This window comes from Etheostoma spectabile, chromosome 22 (genome assembly GCF_008692095.1).
Source record: "Etheostoma spectabile isolate EspeVRDwgs_2016 chromosome 22, UIUC_Espe_1.0, whole genome shotgun sequence".
NCBI classification, from domain to species: Eukaryota; Metazoa; Chordata; class Actinopteri; order Perciformes; family Percidae; genus Etheostoma; species Etheostoma spectabile.
The window spans coordinates 7406701-7425832 of NC_045754.1; the positions used below are offsets into that span (position 1 = coordinate 7406701).

General features: G+C 38.7%; 1 protein-coding gene across 13 annotated transcripts in view; it reads left to right on the forward strand.

The window, feature by feature from the left end:
- Positions 1-2199: 2199 nt before the first annotated feature.
- Positions 2200-19132, forward strand: part of myo3a (myosin IIIA) — a 64022-nt gene continuing 47089 nt past the window's right edge. For 5 of the 13 annotated variants that reach the window (XM_032503346.1, XM_032503351.1, XM_032503348.1 and 2 more), the window contains exons 1-3: positions 7548-7612; positions 10944-11127; positions 12803-12937. In XM_032503346.1, coding sequence (XP_032359237.1) covers positions 7548-7612; positions 10944-11127; positions 12803-12937 — 384 coding nt within the window. Of the gene's footprint in view, positions 2219-6910; positions 7279-7545; positions 7613-9294; positions 9493-10943; positions 11128-12802; positions 12938-19132 lie in introns of those variants that run through there. The other 8 variants (XM_032503356.1, XM_032503359.1, XM_032503352.1 and 5 more) reach the window with 6 other exon arrangements.

The window sequence follows — 19132 nt, forward strand, 5'->3', positions numbered from 1 at the left end:
TTAACTCCTCCACCAGAGCAGCAGTAATGTAAAACGTTCCAGCATGTGAATATAAACATGGTAACGTGCAGGCTTTGGTCAGCTAAATAAAAAGGTTGGCCACATTTTAAATGATTTTTCATGCATGTATATGGTTGTGCCAATGATATAATGAGCCTTCTATCAACTGCACAATCCTAATACTCATTTGAGTGGCTCATGATATGCTGTATACCACAGCAGGGAAAGTCACGGCCCAGTGGATTACCACAATGGCAGGCAGTCATTGATGACAGCCATGGGCCTGTCAGGCATTCACACCACGTACCTACGGCCACAATAGCCTCATCAGTAGCCTTATTCAATCAGTCTTCACAGACGGAGTCAACTCAGGGTGCTGCAGAACCAGCCATCCGTCCACTGTTCTGCATGACAGAAGCATCAACTAATCAGAGCATCCCCTCCTTAAATCTCCTTGAAGTGATCTCTGATTTTGCCTGATTGCATGCGATGCTGTGCCATTATTTCAGTCTGCGCTCTCAAGTGATCAGCACAAGGGGAGGAAGGGACAATGGCATGTTGGTATACTGTTTGTATGAATTGTTTTAGCAGCATGCATATAACATGGACGGACAAGGAAAGGTGTTTGAGTCAATAGTTTTGAGTGGCAACATTCAGCCCATGTACTGTAGCTCAGCCTCCATCAGAATAGCTTACACGTTATTTACATGCATGTTTGTTTTTCTGTGACCTCAAAATTGTAATTATTCTTGTCATTATTACTTATTATTATTGGGGAAGTAAACACATTGAACCTCAGTAGAGTCGGTCAGGCTAGAATTAACCTTGTAATGGTGGTGCAGGACGGAGCAGGGTCCACGTGGTGGGGCGTTGACGTCAGAAGCGATTTGAGGCTGAAATCGATTCCCAAATTTGCACAAACACAAAGAGGGAGAGACTGAATCAATTCCCTTATCAGTTAACCGATCAATCAATCCACCTTCATGAACTGCTGCTTGTCCTTCAAACCCAGTGTGTCACCACTGCAGCAAAACTGCAGATCATGCAATATTTCCCCCCTTTCTAAAGTCGCCCAACTGGGCTTGAAGGTCTGCAGCAAGTGCTCCCGTGCTAATCAGGTTTTATTTCAAGAACATTATTATTATCGTGAGATTAATGTTCTTTTTCGCCTAGCAAACTTTGTAGTTTTTTCACATGCTGTTGCAACAACTCGTAATGTTAGAAAAACTACAACACCACACCGGATCTAGCTAGACAGGAAAAAAACAACAGGCACGCCGCACACACTTGTTTGGGCTTGCGAGCCGGCCAAAGAGTAGTAACTTTAAGTTTTGAGTAGATGGCGAGCGTGAGACGCCGCAATTGATGCCACTAAAATTTTGAATGGAAATTTACTTTTTCAAAGTTGCCAAATGGTTCCATTGACAATCTGTTGTTTTTTTGTCGTTGTGAACTGAACTATCATCGCAGCACGTCTAGTCTGAAATACCACTTGATGGCCAAGCACACAGCTGATGTGATTTCTCCCCCCCCCCCTCGTCAAAGTATTTTTTTCACCCTTTTATTGATGGACAGTGTTCCACTGTGTGAGAGATTATTAGCTCCAAGTGTGAATGACAGCTCCAAGTGAGAATGTGAAATTGAACACTACAGTAGGTTGTATGTCAACTTTGTTTTCCATAAAAAACAATTGCACAAAGCAAGCCGATTCACTTTTCAATGTTGATGAGAGCATTTAAATGAGAAAAAAATAATCTAGAGTAAAGAAATCAAGGGACATTTAGAATAGATAAATTGTGATCAATCAGATTAAATATTTGTATCGTTTGACAGCACAACCAAGAACATTGATTCTTGAATTTAGCTCTGTAGCATTTTGTACAGGAATTGATCAAACTGTGGTTCTGCACTGTGTAACACAATTATATAACCCAGGTTTAGTTGTGTTGATAGAGGATGTTGATAATTTCTTTCAGAAGCAAAGAAACTTCACTTAGTTTATGACACGGTGCAAAAATATTCATAATAACAATGCAGGCAGAGTCCAGTGAGTGGGCTAGAAGAGACTGAATGACTTGTCATTCTAGTGCCACTTAGTTTTCAACAACATAATTGTTCTCAACCACTTACACTGTTCTGAATCCTAACACATTTCATAAATGATCTGTCGGCGGAGTAGGTCTGGAAACATGTCTGAAAACAGCTACTTTAATTTCAGGTAAGACATTTTGTTTATTAAATCCTTTCTAAAGTATCTGGCTTTGTTGTTGTGTTTAATGTCTTCAAGTAGCTTTGAATGTTTATCTGAGCAATTATTTGGATTTTTGGATTTATTTAAAGTTCAAAAGCAGTGCAGCCCTGCCAAAAGGAATGAAAATCAGCTTGTGTACTCTCAGTCAGATTGCATAAGTTTGTGTATTTCTACTGTATTTAAATAGATAACATTTTATACCCACAACGTCACTGGTTACTTTTATTTAAAAAAATGTAATTAATTATTCAGACACTGTCAAAACATGCATGAAATGAGAAGACTACAATAAGTACATTGAAGTAGAAGGGCGTAGAGTTCTGTATAGCAGAAGAAGATTATTTGATGGTGCAGCCATCATGTGTTTCATAAGATGTTATGTCAGTCAAAGAGGATGATTCTTCACGGTGTTGAGACGAGCGGCTGCTCAGTGGGTGAGAAGCTCACAGTGCAGCAAAGCAGTATGTAGGTTACCTGTCAGGAAATTAAGCCTATTAACTGCTTATGTAACACATCACATATTCAGCCCTGGGTTCTTGTCCAATATTTCATACGTGGCAGACCTTTGTAAAATGGTGTACTCATTAGGAATTTCTTGCACAACGCTGATATTACACTTGTATTAGTTTTGCAGCGGTGTTACTGTTGCATGACATTTCCATTGTAATAAAAATGCATTTCCACTCCAATATAACTCAGTGGTAATTAAATATGTACACACTATTTTACTGAAATGTGTGCAGGAAGCAACATGACTGAGTGTACACCTATGCTGTCAACAATGCTATGAGCTGAATGCTAGCATTTTCATTTGCTAACATGCAGATGTCTAGCAGTCACTTTTTAGCTTGAAAGTTAAAGGACTGAAAGTTAAGGTATTATACAGTGAATTTATCCTGAGGGCAACATTAATTTCAAAACCCATAACCCATTTTTACTTTGTACTTTACTTGTACTTTAGGCCAGGTTAGGAAATTAACGTACAATGTAAAGATCAACAAGCCACTGACAGACATTTCATTCAATAAATTATTATTTTTTGTCATAAGTCCACCAGCCATTATCATATTATACCAACACTTGCAGCATCCTGAGCTTTTTTGGTACTAGGAAAACTCACCCCAGAATAATTCTATTCTCCCCAAAACAAGTTTATTTTCTCTCTGTCTCCCGCAACTTCATTGCAACACTTACAAAAAAATTGCTACTTTTATCGCAATTTTTTACAAAAGCTCCCGCAAGATCAGGCATTTTGGGCTGCAACAATCTCAAAAAAGGCCGCAAAATCCTGGAGGGACTGAATAGTGGCAAAAAATGTTGTTATTGTTCAGTAGCTAGCTCAGAAATGATCGGCTAATGAAATTACTGATTTAGCGTGGGGGGAGGTTAACACTTTGGCAAGGCACTGTATCCGTGTCACATTCTAATTAGGGGCTGAGCCCCCCTAAAGGTCTGGTCCTAGAATCGCCCCTGGGCGGTACTCTCTAACGTTTTAACAATGGGTTTTACAGGCAACTTTTTTTCTTCTGCTATAGCTCTGCAAAGTAAACTCAGAGTTAACTTTGGATAATGGCCTGGGGATTTTCTATGCTAATTTCAAGGCCGCTGCTATACACTTGTGTACTGATATCGCGAGACACTTTTTACCTTGGCAAGAGATCTCGTCAAGTTTTATCTCTTCACACCTAATAACCTAATAACGTCACAATCATTTTACCGATTTTTGAAAAGGGTAGGGCGGCTTACCATGAAACATGTCAAAAGGGACTAAAAGAAATCATTTTGGAAATTCAAATTTATTTTTACAGTACATCTTCAATCATTTGTATATTTCTGATTTCATACTGGTTAAATAGTAAGGCAGGGGGCAGGTAGGTGAGTCTAGTCTGCACACTGAGCTGGACCTTTGCCCACTCTAATCATATGGCTATTATGGCCATCAATGCATCCCCAGCCTTGGTCTTGGTTCAGCTTCCAGGAGCCATTTGTAAAGCAGCGGAGCAGGAAATGAGGTTGGTTTGCTGTTGTCACCCAAGCCTGGAGATTGTGCCAGAGGGAGGCACACTTAAGTCGGTACGTTGATCACGCAGGGTCCCTCCCAGACGGAGAGCGAGGAGGAGGGGTCATTGGTAGGAGGCGGAGGTGAAGACAGAGCATAGATTTGCAGTGTGTTTGTAATGGACAGAGACATTACTAGCCCCAAGAAATATAATTGGCTAGAACCAGGGGCCCCAAAGCCGACTGATTGATGAGGCGTTATGGCAGGGTCAAAGTACTGGACCTTTTGCAGTTCCTCTTTTAAAAATGAAAAATTACATCCTCTCCTCAGCCATTTGAAAAAGAGTTTTTGTAGGGTGTCTTCTATACTTCTTCTCAATTTCCTCTTTCTTCTTCTTTTCAGAGACAACTAAACATCAAGTCAGTCTTTTGTCCCAGTGACATGTTAAGATATCCAAATCATTATGAGTATCAGTTGAGATAGAAGTTTTCCCCAAGCATGACTGTCATATGTCAAACTTATATTCATAAATCTGAAGATTCTGGGGCCATTGTCTGTAGTTGACAACAAACTCATTTCAAAAAAAAAATTGAGATTAAACAAATAAATAAATACAATAAAATAACTGCCTGTTTGCCCCCCAGTCACAGTCCAGAGGTCAAAGGCAAAAAAGCACAGCAGTAGCGGCCATGTATGTGTTATTCTGAGCAGCCGTCATCAATATTTCAACTATATCTTATGCTGGACCCTTTAATAATAAAAGCCAAAACAATAGAAAATTACAAAATAGCTTTTTGATTTATTGTTCTTAAGGATAACATTAAGTACCCTAGGCTTTATTTCAATGTAGATGTACAGTACATATGGCTAGATTGGGAATTAAAATTGTTGACTGAGTTGGGTGTACACACTATCTAATAGTTTTTACTGCTTTGTTGGATAACAAGATGTTTGCTTTCTGAAGGATGCATGCCTCTCTGAGTGTTTAGGGGAAAACAATCACTGTGCCATCTGTTAGTCTGTATGGTACATGAATAGCTTCGCTGCTTGAGCAATTAGTTTCCGACAATTTGAGCAGAATCAATAATTTGCAGGGTAGCAGTCATAGCTGCATGAAATCTCACTTTTCCACTACATGACGAGCTTTGTTACAGGTTGTGATTGGGTAAAGTTGTAAAAAGTTATTTACATTCTCGAAAGGTATTATTAATGAAAACACAATTTATTTAATATTTATTTCTTTGGACCATTTTTTTTATTATTATTTACAACACACAGAAACACTTAACTTGTAAATAGACATTTAATTTATCATTATTTATACACCTATTTTTCCACATACTTGTGTACATAATAGTCCTGTGTCTTTTCCCTTTATTTGTTCAGTTGTTGTCCAGGTTCTAGCTGTTGTCTTTCTGTGCATGCAGAGCAATGCAAAAAACAGACAAGATCCTTGTAACAAGAGAATTTCCCCATTGTGGGATGAATAAAGTATTATCTAATATAATATAATCTAATGTAAACCTATGTGCACACACACTTGGCCAATAAAGCTGATTCGAACATGATAGCAAGGCAAATAATAACCTAGGCCTACTTCGCACATAGCATTAATTGTTAGAGTTTCTCACACTTAAAATCACAATTCATCTAAACATACAGAACAGAGAACAAGCAAGTAAAAGAAAACTACAAATATGTTTTTCATTGACGTTTCACTGGATCCTTGATTGGCTTTTATAATAATTAAAGGGAAGGAGATTAGCATTTAATAAAACATCAAGTCTGCCGCGTTACATAGTTATCTCATTTGGATAATGGGATCTTAACTTTCTAGGAGCCAAACCACCAGCAAATTTATGACATTTGTAATTATACATCTTAACAATGTGATAATTCATTGGCAAATGTTTAGTACACTTCTAAAAATGTGAACACGCAAGCTGTGACCAAGATAGGCAGATGATATATTAGCAGTTTAGCTGCTGTGAAAAATAATGCTAGGGGTTTAGCTAGCGTTTAGCTTTCCACGAGCTAGCTTACCAGGTGTGAAAATAGCGGTTTAGTTTGCTAATAGTTCTACTGTGGCTCAACAGGTTTAGTTTGATAACAGTTCGTGTGTTAGCAAGCTAAACAGGAGTAGAAAGGTAGTGCTAGCTAGTGGTTTAGAGAGCTCTGCTTGCTAACATTTCTTCTGTCGTGTGTTAGCAAGCTAAACAGGAGTAGAAAGTTAGTGCTAGCTAGTGGTTTAGAGAGCTCTGCTTGCTAACATTTCTTCTGTCGTGTGTTAGCAAGCTAAACAGGAGTAGAAAGGTAGTGCTAGCTAGTGGTTTAGAGAGCTCTGCTTGCTAACATTTCTTCTGTCGTGTGTTAGCAAGCTAAACAGGAGTAGAAAGTTAGTGCTAGCTAGTGGTTTAGAGAGCTCTGCTTGCTAACATTTCTTATGTCTAGGGTTAACTAAACAGATGTTGAAATAGTACATTTTAATCCTGTTATCAGATACCAGTATTGTTGATGAGTGGCAATTATTGAATTTCTGTAAAAAAAAGAGATTCTTCGCACAAACTTTATTTGAGCCAAGCTTCAGATATCATAGTTCCTGAACTGAGCTCTCAGTCCAGTCCAGTCAAGTCCAGCTCTGGCTCTCTCCCCCAACACTGCCCGGCCGTCTTGTAATGGGACACCGCTAAATGATGCTAAGAGCACTCTAGCCCAGTCATGGCCTGTTGCACCTGACTCGCTCCTTACTGCCGTCCATGCTCTCTCCTGGTTTGTAGCTTGTCTTCTACGGGCTCATTTATGACACTATTAGAAGCATCGGCTGCAAGCCTACTGGACCTCCTCACGCTAAATCTAATTACCGTATTCCTTGAGCCTAACTTTGGCATTCTCTTCAATATTGTGTTCATTATTCTTGATGTATAATATATTATAGTAGAGGAGGTTGGGGCACACAGGAACTACACCCTGCCTCTGCTTGCTAACGCTATCATCCACAACTGATACTCAAGCATGTAAATTGCACAGTGTAAGTATGATGATGGCTTATGAAATTTTTTACTTCCCTAAATATGGTAGGCCTACTAATGCTAACATCTAAAACTTATACAGTCATTTTTAGTTTGGCTGGCCTAAAATGTGTGCATGTTTCACTTGCTTTCTTTAGGTAATCAGAATGGAAGCATGGCTCCTTCATTTGGTTTCCTTATTTGCAACCTTTGGGAGTGGCTTAACACATTGCAGCTGTGTGTGTACGTATGTGTGTTTACCTGTGCATGTTTGTATGTGTCTAAATCTATGTTTACCCTTACCATCAATGTGTCTCTGATGGATGATGGTGAGAGGGAACAAAGCGAACAAAGGTCAGTAATATAAATATTGAAGTAGTTATTGATCATTGCAATTATCTGCCAAAATGGAAATCTGTACAAAGCAGCATGGCTTGTATGTTTAGTTGTTACTATTAGTTGCTCAGCAGAAATAGACTCCTTGAAGTAGACTACTTACATCTACTACTGCATGTAAGAGTGTTTCTACATTTCCTAGACCTGAATGCAGAACAGAATGCCCTCTAATGATGAATGCTAGTAGAAATACTGTAATTACTGTTTATATGTTAGCAAGTTTACAGCAAGAACCAAACAATCAACATTTGATTTTTCTGCTTTGACGTAGCATTAGGATTTTCATTTGTACGCTTCCATTAGTACTTGCATGCCAGTGTGTCTTTTACAAAACTCATGCACTTGTAAGTAAAAGTATTTTTCACTTTGATGTGTCCAGCTAGCCAGATTATCTTGGCTTGTAGACCAACAGTCCTCTTGTGCTAAGGTTAAGCCAAACCTGTAACCCACTCATCAGCGTCACAGATTAGTCCATGCCGGTGTCCACTTATGCCAAATGGACCTTCTGTTTCCTCGAAGAGCTTCAAGTGGCCAAACCTCCACTTACACATCACTCGGATCAGATCTTATCTTTGATTTTCAATGGAAGCAATGTGACTTTTTTTTTTTTTTTAGATTCATGGAAGCTGTATTTATTCTTTTAAAACCACAGTAGTGCATCTGTTCATACAGTAAATACAGGCTCAGCCATACATGTGCAGTTCATTATTTGTGCACCTGTACACAGACTGTGTTAATGCCAGATTGTTTAACAACTAACTAAAGGTGACAACCAGCCAATGCTCCAAGGAGGACAAGGTTAGATAACCCCATACAAATATACACACTGTCTCCTCTAAGAGGTCATTTCCTTGCAGCCTGTGCTCCTGTTGGAGGTGTCCAGTGTGAGTGCTAAGGTTTCGCCCTCCTGTCTCATGTGTCACAGTCTGTTGTCACATATAGAGGCAGTGATGGATTATTGACAGTGTCTGCTGGTTACATATGCACTGTACATTAGGCTAACATGAGTACAATTACCTACGCATGGATGCACACCTACAGGAGTCTAATTGCTACATAGGTAATGACTGATAATATCTCTTCAAAATGTGTGCCATGTTTGTGTGCCAGTTTTCTGTTCTGCTCTAGAGTGAGTTTGGGTTTATTTAAGCAAAGTGATTAATATCATCATCATAATCATATAGTTTAAATATAACTGCAGGTGTCAGTGGCTCAGTCCGTAGGTAGTTGGGTTGGCAGCCAGCAGGTTGCTGGTTCAAGTCCACATACTGACCAAAAGCATAGTGGTGTACTGGTTGCTGGAGAGGTGCCAGTTCACCTCCTGGGCACTGCCAAGATGCTCTTGTGCAAGGCCTCCACCCAACTGCAATAACAACAGAGTGTAAATTGTAATTTCCCCTTGTGGGATTAATAAAGTACACATTATAATTAAAATAAATTGGGATGTTAAAGCACCCTTAGAGGTAATCTTCCTTGAACGTAAAAAAAATTGGTCACGGGTAATGAAAGGAGAGGTAGTTCTTTGTAGAAACCTACGCTCAGGCCCTCTAACCAGCTTTCCTTTGTGAATGAATGGGCGTCTATATGGGGAAAGGCTCACGCTGCAACAGGCTAATTCCTGCTAATCCCATCGTATCTTCTACCACTAAGAGATGGTTTCCAATTGCAGCACTGGAGCAGGGGAATTGCTAGTGAGATTAGCTCGCGTTAGCTCCTCCTCTGTGGTTTACTCTCCCAGCCAGGCCGGGCTGGCCCACCACTGCTCCTATGCTAACCTTTTGCACAAAAATGGATTAACTATTTTTCCAAAATGTTTCAAGTCTTATTTAGAAAACTATGTAAGTTTGTCTCAAATTTTCTCTGCTTTTATTATGGTTTTAGTTTTGTGTAGAATTAGTTTTCAACGCAAAACTGTGAGAGCAGCTAGAGGCACCCTTATCTCAAAGGGTTTATGAACAGTGTTTGTGTTTGTGTAGGGTTTACAGTGCTTTCCTTTACATGATAAGTTGTTGGCTCTGACTAACTTTCCTTTGCACATTTCTATGCAAAGATACAGTCTTGTTTTTTCTCTTAATGGATTTGGATTTATAGTATTAGGTTGTGATTTTTAACATAGTGTGATAAGTGTTACAACAATTGTCCAAATCCACAAAAAAACATGGGGACACAGAGTTTAGGCAAGAGTAAAACAGACACAAGTTGCATGAATTGAAAAATTCTCAATATCAGAAACTGTTTTATGTAAATGCGACTTACAATCCAAAATCGGCACTTTTACAACAAAACTTTAAAAGTTTAAAAAATGTCAACTTTTCATGATTTCATGATTTTCACTTTGAAATAAGAGTTGGCTGCTGTTTACTGAATGCCATGATGCTTCCATGCTTATTCTGCCTTTTAAATACCCCAATAATAAAACACCTCAATAGGTGCTGAATGACATGGCTTTTTTGGGAACAGGACTGACCCATGTCCTGTTACCCAAAAAGTCATGTCATTCAGCACCCTAGTCACAGTAAATGCAATATCAGTCTGTATAACTACATACCCAGTCTTCTGAGGCACACATGAGTTCTTTCAGATAAAGACCAAAGAATGCTGTGCACTATTACACTTTGCCAACTTTGAGCTCAAACCAGCCTTAGGAATTTATCTGATACTAACACAGCTACACGGCTGGAAAGTGTAAAGGAAGGCAAACACATGTTTACTGCCTGTATGTATGTGTGTGTGTGTGTGTGTGATGGAGGTTAATAGTTTTACAGCTTCACCTGCTCACAGTTATGGCTATTTACTATGATTTATTTTAGTTTTCTAAAACACTAAAGCATCATGCAGCTCTATGGAAACCCCCAAAATGAACCCCCAACTATCCAGCAGCCAGTGGATTATCCTCTAGTTAAACACGTATGTGTTCCACTTTAATTCCCAAACAAACCAGCATGACAGCACTTTAAAAAACTGGACAAGCGACTCATCTGGTTACACTGGACAGTGTAACTAACATGACATTTACCTAGAAATGCAAATATGCAGTATTGTATTTAGAAGTTAAAGAATTGGAAATGTGTGTGTTTCCAGAATAGAAAAAATACACACATTTACGTGTGATAACCAAATTGGATATCAGGTCATAATTTTCTGTGTTCTTGTGAAAACTTGGCTTTGTATCTCCTTTATCTGCTCTCGTATGGATTAATAAGCACGTCAGCCTGTGCATACTGCAGGTTCTCCACCAGCTGCCACCTTTCTGTTTTCTAACAGTGACCCGTTGCGTTTTTTTTCATAGGAGATCTCTCCTAAAGATGTTTCCACAACCAGGGAAATCGATTGTGTTTGACAACTTTCCAGATCCAACTGACGTCTGGGACATCATCGAGACAATTGGGAAAGGGACCTACGGAAAAGTCTACAAGGTGCTCAACAAACTTGATGGAAGTAAAGCAGCTGTAAAGATCCTTGATCCAATCCATGTAAGTTGACTTTCTGATCTGGAACATGAATAGGTTTGTTTAAATGACTTCTATTATACCAATTCTATTAGCGTAGTATGAATTTCAATTTTCAATATCATTTTATTGTCCTCGCTCCATGCGATTGCACGTGTTGTTTGTGCTTGTGAAAGCAGCTATTAGCTTGTGGTGTGTCTACGTCTTTGGTGGATGGAGGGCTGACAAGTCACTATCTTGTGGCCCTATGTCTGTCACATTTATAGCATCTGTATATTAGAGATTCAGACATCTACACAGATTGGATCTGGGCCTTCTATTTCTTCTCGCTGTTTGTTAACTATGGTTTGCTTTCTGTCGTCGAGTCTTTATTTTTACTCTCAGTTACATTAAATATCTTCAACTTCATTTCATTTTGTCTTTATATTTTATCCGGAAATAAAAAAATGTGTGCAAAAAAATGCACAATCATTTTATAAACAGACGTTTTTAGTAAAATGAGTCTGGCATTTCGTATGATGTACTGTATGTGTGTCAGATTTAGGTTAGTGTTTGTGAGTTGTATACTTTCTATTTTTCATTACTTGGCCCCAACTCCCACAACAACCATGACGGTCTCATAAGAGTTTGTGTTCCATTAAAATTTTGGCTTTTATATCGTACCCTTGGCCCGTGTTTACTTTAATTAGTATCAAAAAATATATAAAAAACATACCATCTGTTAACAATGAAAGGGCTAGAACTAAGGGCTATCCTTCCACAAAGGATGCAACCCTTTTACAACGATTATTTTAGCAAATTGGTCATCCTTTTTGGATGTATCATGGCTGTGCTCTGGTAATTTGTGGCCTCTTTTGCCTGTGCAGGGTTTTTAGCATTGAGCCAAAACCCTTTTGGCACCTAAGCAAAAGTGTGTGAAGCGTATCTGGCTTAAAGCAATAACATTTTGACAGACAGCAGAGATACATGATGTCACTTCTGGCAGCGTGTGTCTGTTCCGTCCTATAATGCAAAGAGTTTTGTTCTACAGTGAGAAAATTGACCAATTACAGAACATTACTGGGTAAGAGGTAGTACTATAAAGAAAGATCACTATTTTCCAGAGAAAAGATCCTTAACGGAGGCTTATCATACTTTCTATTCTAACTCCTCTGTTTATTTTGAAGGTACAGTGAATTGTATGGTTTGTATAACAGCTTTAATAAGCAGCCATATTCTATTAAATCATGCTAATAAAAGTCCCATTAGTCTTTTGTGAATTTATTACTCTTTCTCATTATTTAGAAATGATTATCTACAGACCGCAAGCCTGTGAGGGCTATTCATGAAGCATTTCAGGAGAATCAAGTCAATCAAATCATATTTTACACAAAATATTTGCGAAGAGAAAAATCACTTTGGTTGTCTCAGACATTTAAAACTTGTTAGGAGTGGTTTTAAGAGGGTTGGGAATTACGTTGTGATTTGTATATGTTTAAATTAATCGCATAGTATGGCTGCAACATACAGTAACAGAGTCTAACTGTCACTAAGAAGTAAACAAAAACTATTTATTTAACTAGAAAGCTGATTCCACCATTAGAGCTTTTGCCTCTTTTGTTCTTTTGATATCTTTTGGCATAAAGCGCAAAATGGTAACAAAACATGAGTTTGTAGGGGAAAAATGTCTTTTTAACTGATCTTTGTGCTTCTTTTTAAGGATATCGATGAGGAGATCGAAGCAGAGTACAACATCCTCAAAGCTCTTTCTGACCACACCAATGTTGTCAAATTCTACGGGATGTACTACAAGAAAGATGTGAAATGCGGAGACCAGTTGTGGCTTGTCCTGGAGGTAGGAACACTTATTACATTTGAATAGAAAAGCCACCATATGTTTGCCACAGCCCATATATTTGTTTGAGACCTTAAATAGAACTGTGGTTGCACCGTGCAGAAGAGCATATAGGTGCAGATTAGGTCTGGTTGTACATCAGACAACATGTCTCGCCTGGTATATGCAGCGGTGACCAAATTTGCAGAGGGATTATGTTACAGTTTAAGCCACCCTGGGTAGTCTAAGAGTTTACTTATAGGCCACCTGGGGGATTCGGTCGCAGGCCAACAACATAGATGTGTTGGGAATGGACGTTAGCTTGCATGACGTGGACACCCTGCTGAGAGCAGCAGACCAGGGATTTCAGTTTACAGCGGCTGTCGCAATGTATTAGTTTAAACGCCTACTGTAGTAGGTTGTAGCACAGGCCCAAATGTATCTATCCTGTAGCTGATTTCTGTTGTTTGAATTAAGGGAAGACTATGCTAAAATGATGGAAGGATACATTTTTTGAGGTTTTTAATGCACTTATATCATATGTAACTATGTTAAATTGGTGACTGAATGCATACTAGCCTGATTTTGAACAAAATCATCACTCCATTTGACTTTATGAGACTGCTTGTTTGCACCTGCTGACATACAGTACAGGAAAGGCTAGATGCAGGTATGAATTTGTGAAAGTTCAAAGGGACCGTGCTGCTGCTTTCTTACATCTAAAAAAGCCTCCAGCTCCCCAGTACTCTGTCTTTCATATTTCATTACCTGTTGTAGCCATTTTTAAATGTCAACCTCCAGTAAAACATGTAATGGAGGTCAACCTCAGAGGAGGAAAAGTGTATGTGGGGTCCAACACGGTGGCAGATCTGGGTTTTCTTTGCCATTTGACTTTGTGACCATGTAATTCATGTTCCTGCTATGATAGATAGCAGTACAAACCTGGAGACGTGCTAAACTTGGGGAGGGTTGATAAGAAAGAATGCTGGTAAAGTGTCACAGCTATGGTGCTGAAGGTCTTTTGAAGTAATGTTTTTGAAGAATGTAACCGTGCATTTTTAGTCACACTGTTGACGTGGCTCTAGGTCCCCCACTCAGGCCCAGGATTAAATATCTCACCATCAGTCAGACAACTATTGCCATGATGTGTTGTCCAGACAATCATGGTCCTCAGATTCCCGGAGTTGTCCTTTAGTTGCCAAGAGGTTAGAATTTTTGGTTTTGAGTGAAATGTCTCTCGACATGACATGTAGAACAGATGATGCATTTATGGTGCCCAGTGGATGAATCCTAAAAACTTCTATTCTAGACCACCAGCAGGTTGTTATTTTTGGTTCGAAGGACAACTATTGTGACAACTCAATAGAGACACATTTCACACTGGATACATTGAAAACCTTTGTGATTGGTCTTTTTTACTCCAGTGTCATCATAAGGTCAAAATTTAAATTTGTCTTTAACTACTTTGGTTTATGACCATGTAATATATGAACTAATGTCATTCTGTTCAGCTTCAGCAGTTCTTTGTGGGTAGTGCTTCTAACCATGGTAAACATTAGCTGCCAAAAATGAGCATGCCTAAGTTTTGAATTTGAACCACTGCTTTGGATAGTGAAAACATTTAATTCTTTGATGAAGTAATTAAAAAAGAATATCAACCGAAAACATTGCATGAACATTGCATGAGCTGATTAAGTACTCCTCAGCCCATGAACAGCCCACTCACCCTAGCATAAAAAGTAAAAGTCAACGTACTCACATTTAAGAAACGATCAAAATAGTTCTGTTTTTAATCAGCTAATCATTTCAGCTGCACTTGTACGCCGTTCTATAGTTGGGTAGTTTAATTTATAATAAAGCATTGTATTTTATAAACGACATATGTTTTGTGTGCAAAAATCTTAATTTGTAAAATAACTAGTAACTAAAGCTGCAGGTGAATGTTGAGGAAAAAGTACAATGTTTCTCTCTGAAATGTTGCAGAGTAAAAGTAGAAAATGGCATAAAATAAAAAGACTCAAGTAAAGTACAAGTACCTCAAATGTGTACCTTTAGTACAGTACTTGAGTTAATTTACTTAGTTACATTCTTCCTTTCCTTTATCAGGTACAGCAGTGCTTGAACAGAGTGTCCATATTTCTGTAATCCAAGCTCAGTGGTTTGCATCAACAGCAGCAGTGTTATGCTAACCCAGTAGATAGTTTTCACCTCTCCAGCTTGTGTTTCTTTCCCTTTTCATCGCTTTCTTTCCTCCTGACCTTTGCAGAGGACCCTGCAATTACTTTGCTCAGATATCAAGTACAATCTAAGATGTGGACTAATCAGACAACAAACTGCTTATAGGAACACAAACACCTTTTTCTCATAACATAGTTCTTATTTTGCACTGTAGGGATTGTTAGTTTTGTATCATGGGGTTTTGATCTGTCAGGATGATTCAACTCTGGTGTTCACTCAGCTTTGCTACTTTGCTTTCTCCATGGTTTGCATTTGCATTTTCAAAATTTCCCTTGCAAAAATCTGCAGCCAGCAGTCTAAATCTGGTGGCTAATCCTGAGGCTGAAATCACTGCCTGACAGTTTAGCAAGTGGCTGTGTGGGGCTGTTTGTGTATGCATGTGTGCGTGCTCTGAAGTAGATGCAGTAGGCTTTTTTTTTGTGAAGAGACAGGAAAGCTGGCAGTGAGGCGGTCATTCACCATGGTTACTGTTCCTTTCTAAACTGTAATTTTCCATCCTTCAGCTCTGCTGAGAAGAGCCTTTTTCTGCCCAGCACTGACAGCAGGTCGCTCATTATGAACAGAATACATACAAATTGCATCCTTTACTTTGTTAGCCCCTCATTGGGGTCTGCAAGCTTTTGGCTTTGCCTCTGTAGTGTGCTCCTTTATGCTAGCGGATGTGGGCAGAGATGGACAAGCTTTCATGTATGGCAGTTTAATTCGGCTCCCAGAGAGCTTCAAAGATAGCGAGAATGGAGCGACTTTTGTTCTCTAATTGGAAATAAAAACCTGATTTGGATGTGCATTTCATTTGTGAACTCACATGTTTCACCCAAGGATCCTGCTAAATGAAGGCCAATGATTAGTGCAACCTTTAAAAGCATCTTAAAGATGTATCTGACCTTCCATTATGCAAAAATCAAATAAAATGCAAAATTTAACGGCATTAATCTGTGCCTACAGTATATTTCCATTTAAGTTTTAGCTTAAAATGGTTGTGTACAGAATGAAAACATTAGTTTTTACTACTGCTTTGTCACTACCTACCATTGGTAATAATGCTAGTTGTGATAGACAATAACTAGAGAGTAACTATTACAGGTGATGTTTGCTTTTGGCCAAAAGCTGTTGATCTCTTTTGTGAAACATTGCTTTCGTGATAACTTTAATGACTTCTCAGAACACTGTGTGCTACATGTGTGAGAGGAAAGTCCACACTATCTTGGGACCTGATTCCTCGAACATTGATTGGATTTCATATGCAAAAAGCAGCTATAGAGTCTCGGAGTGCCATAGCACAGACACATTTTAAATTCTGCATCAGGATGCTGTGAAGGGGTTCAGAACTGATGTACATCTTCTCAAACATCTATATATCTCTGCAAATATTTAAAAAAGCAAGGGGCTTATCACTAGGAAATGGAAGAAGTAACTGGGCATGAAGGGCTTTTATCAGGACCAAATTACATTGGCGAATTACGAGTTTTCTCTCTGCAGAGATGGAAGAACTTGTCAAACTGTCTCTGTAGCACTACATTAAACATTTAAGCATTTGAGGTAGAGTGGCTTGAAAGAGTCATTCCTGAATAACAAGCCATATAACAGCATACCCAGAGTCCATCTAAACCAGAGACACTGATTTTCTTGTCCATCCTTTTGTCCATCCAGGTTTAAAATGTTATTCCTTGTTTAGGCTTAAATCGACGGTGCCAGAAAGTAGAGACCTCAGCCACAGTATTTTATAAGCCCGGAGTAACAATAGGATTGTTTTCTCTGGATACGATTCAATGTGTAACACACAGAAACACACGCAGTATTCAGCGCTGAAGACATGATGCAATTCCATGTGTCCAATTAACTGGCATTCAATTAGAAATATAGGTTTATTTTTGTTTTTGCAGGGCAACAAAGATAGTTGACTAAAAGGTCAGCACCTGTGTGTTTTAACGCCCACTCTGGTTTCTCCTGACTGAATCAGGGGGCAGCCCTGTTTGTTTCATCTTTACATTTGTTTCATCCACTTCTTTTACACATCTTTGATCGACTACTTTCATTTACATGACTAAACAAGCACCTGACCTCATTTGTAATGGAGAATATCCCACTCAGTATTCAGTGCATTCAGTTTTATCTTTGAAAATTGGTAGTTCTGTGAAACTCACGTGATGTTGAAGATGAAGATGCCAGACATGGGTCTGAAAAATAGACATTTTATATGAATAGTTTGTCTTCAGACTGTGAGCAAAGCTGTGGTGGAAAATGCAAATTAGGATTGAAGCCCAGTTAATGGTGTTGTAGCAATAATGGTCATTATTAATTAATCAATCAAACTTTATTTATAGAGCACTTTTCATTGTTTTAAAATGTAGCCTAAAGTGCTTTACAGTTAAAAGCAATTGCCCCCCTCCCCCCTTCACATAAATGCATCCCCTGACACCCACAGACACAGACTCTCTCTTGTTGCAATATGGAGGTTTTAAACAACAATTTTGCAGCCTATATTTAGGATAATATATTACTATTATATATTATATTAACTATGGGAATGGCAACCAGTGGAATTGGTATTGACTTTCATTTTGAAATTATATGTTCTTATTATGGTGATGTCTTGTTGGCAGCTGGCAGTTAAAACCAAATCTTAAAGGAAATCAGTGGTGGCTTTATTATGAAGGTCCATTTAAGGCAATGTTTTTTCCTTGGAGTGGAAATTTTGACCTACAATTAATCTGATGTTTTAAGGTGACCTATTTGACTTTCTTTTTTTTTTAACTGGACTTAATGGATTTAGCTGTTAACTCTTCAGCTGTTTTGTATATCTACATTGACTTTCACAGTCACCATCATAGTTTAATGGAGTAACGCAATTTAATAGGAATTAGTCTTTTGTTTTGTCTATGTTATAATTGTGGAGAAGATAGTTTTAAATCAAACTTGGTCTGAAGTTTCTTATGTCATTTCCACTCTGCAGAGGTTTAACTCTTCACCACATGTCGAATAATTAATGTTGATGTCAAGCATCACTTTCTAGAAGTGAGCACTGTCGCTAAAGTGAGAGCGCTAACGTTTAGCGCTGCTAAATCTAGGGCACCGGACCTCTCATTAATATGGATATGTCTGTCTGCCCCGTGTAATTTAATGATGACAGGTGATATGGTATCATGATGTGGACTGACGTCAGGCGCAGCTCATTGTCAGAGAGCTGTGCTGTCTGCGAAAGTCTCGGAGGTATTCTCTGCTTAACTGCATTTTTTCTGCACGTCTGATAGCGGAGTGAAGGAGTGATTAAGCTCCCCAGGTGGCAGCTGAGATGCATGCCATCCATCCTGCAACAGATCTCTGGGCTCCTGATGGAGAGGTAGATTGATAGGCAGATAGAAAACAGACACGAGACACGGCAGTGAAAACTTATGCCCCTGCTTAGTCAAGGTCAGAAACTTGTATCACTCTCAGCATCTAGTGCATGGAAGGATTACTGAATGGGTCTACCTGGGTGCTAATGGAGAGAAAGGTTCTGTTTAATATGAACATTTTTTGTTGGAAAGTCAATCAAACGACGTCAAAATGAGTCAAAATGACTGCAAACAGATACAAAACTACCACAAAGAGGCATAAAAACATCACAAAGAGATGCAAAACAACTGCAAATTGACAAAAAAACGCAAAGAGACACAAACCTACTAGTAAGATAAACAGAATTACCACAAAAGAAAAGGAACAACAAAGTCATGATGCATTGTAGTACCTTTTGAAAGCTTGAGCTGAAACGATTAACAGAATGTATATAATTCAATTAGATATAATCATTTGTCATTTATTTAGCAAAAAAGACCAAATATTTGCTAATTCCAGCCTGTCCAATGTGTGGGTTTGCTGCTTTTATCTTTTTTCTTAGCCTGGATGCCAGCTGAACGTAGCCCCGCCCACAAGCTCCAAGGTCATATTCTGACTAGAATCTGAGTATGACAACGTCAAGCTACTTTTAATTTTAAATGA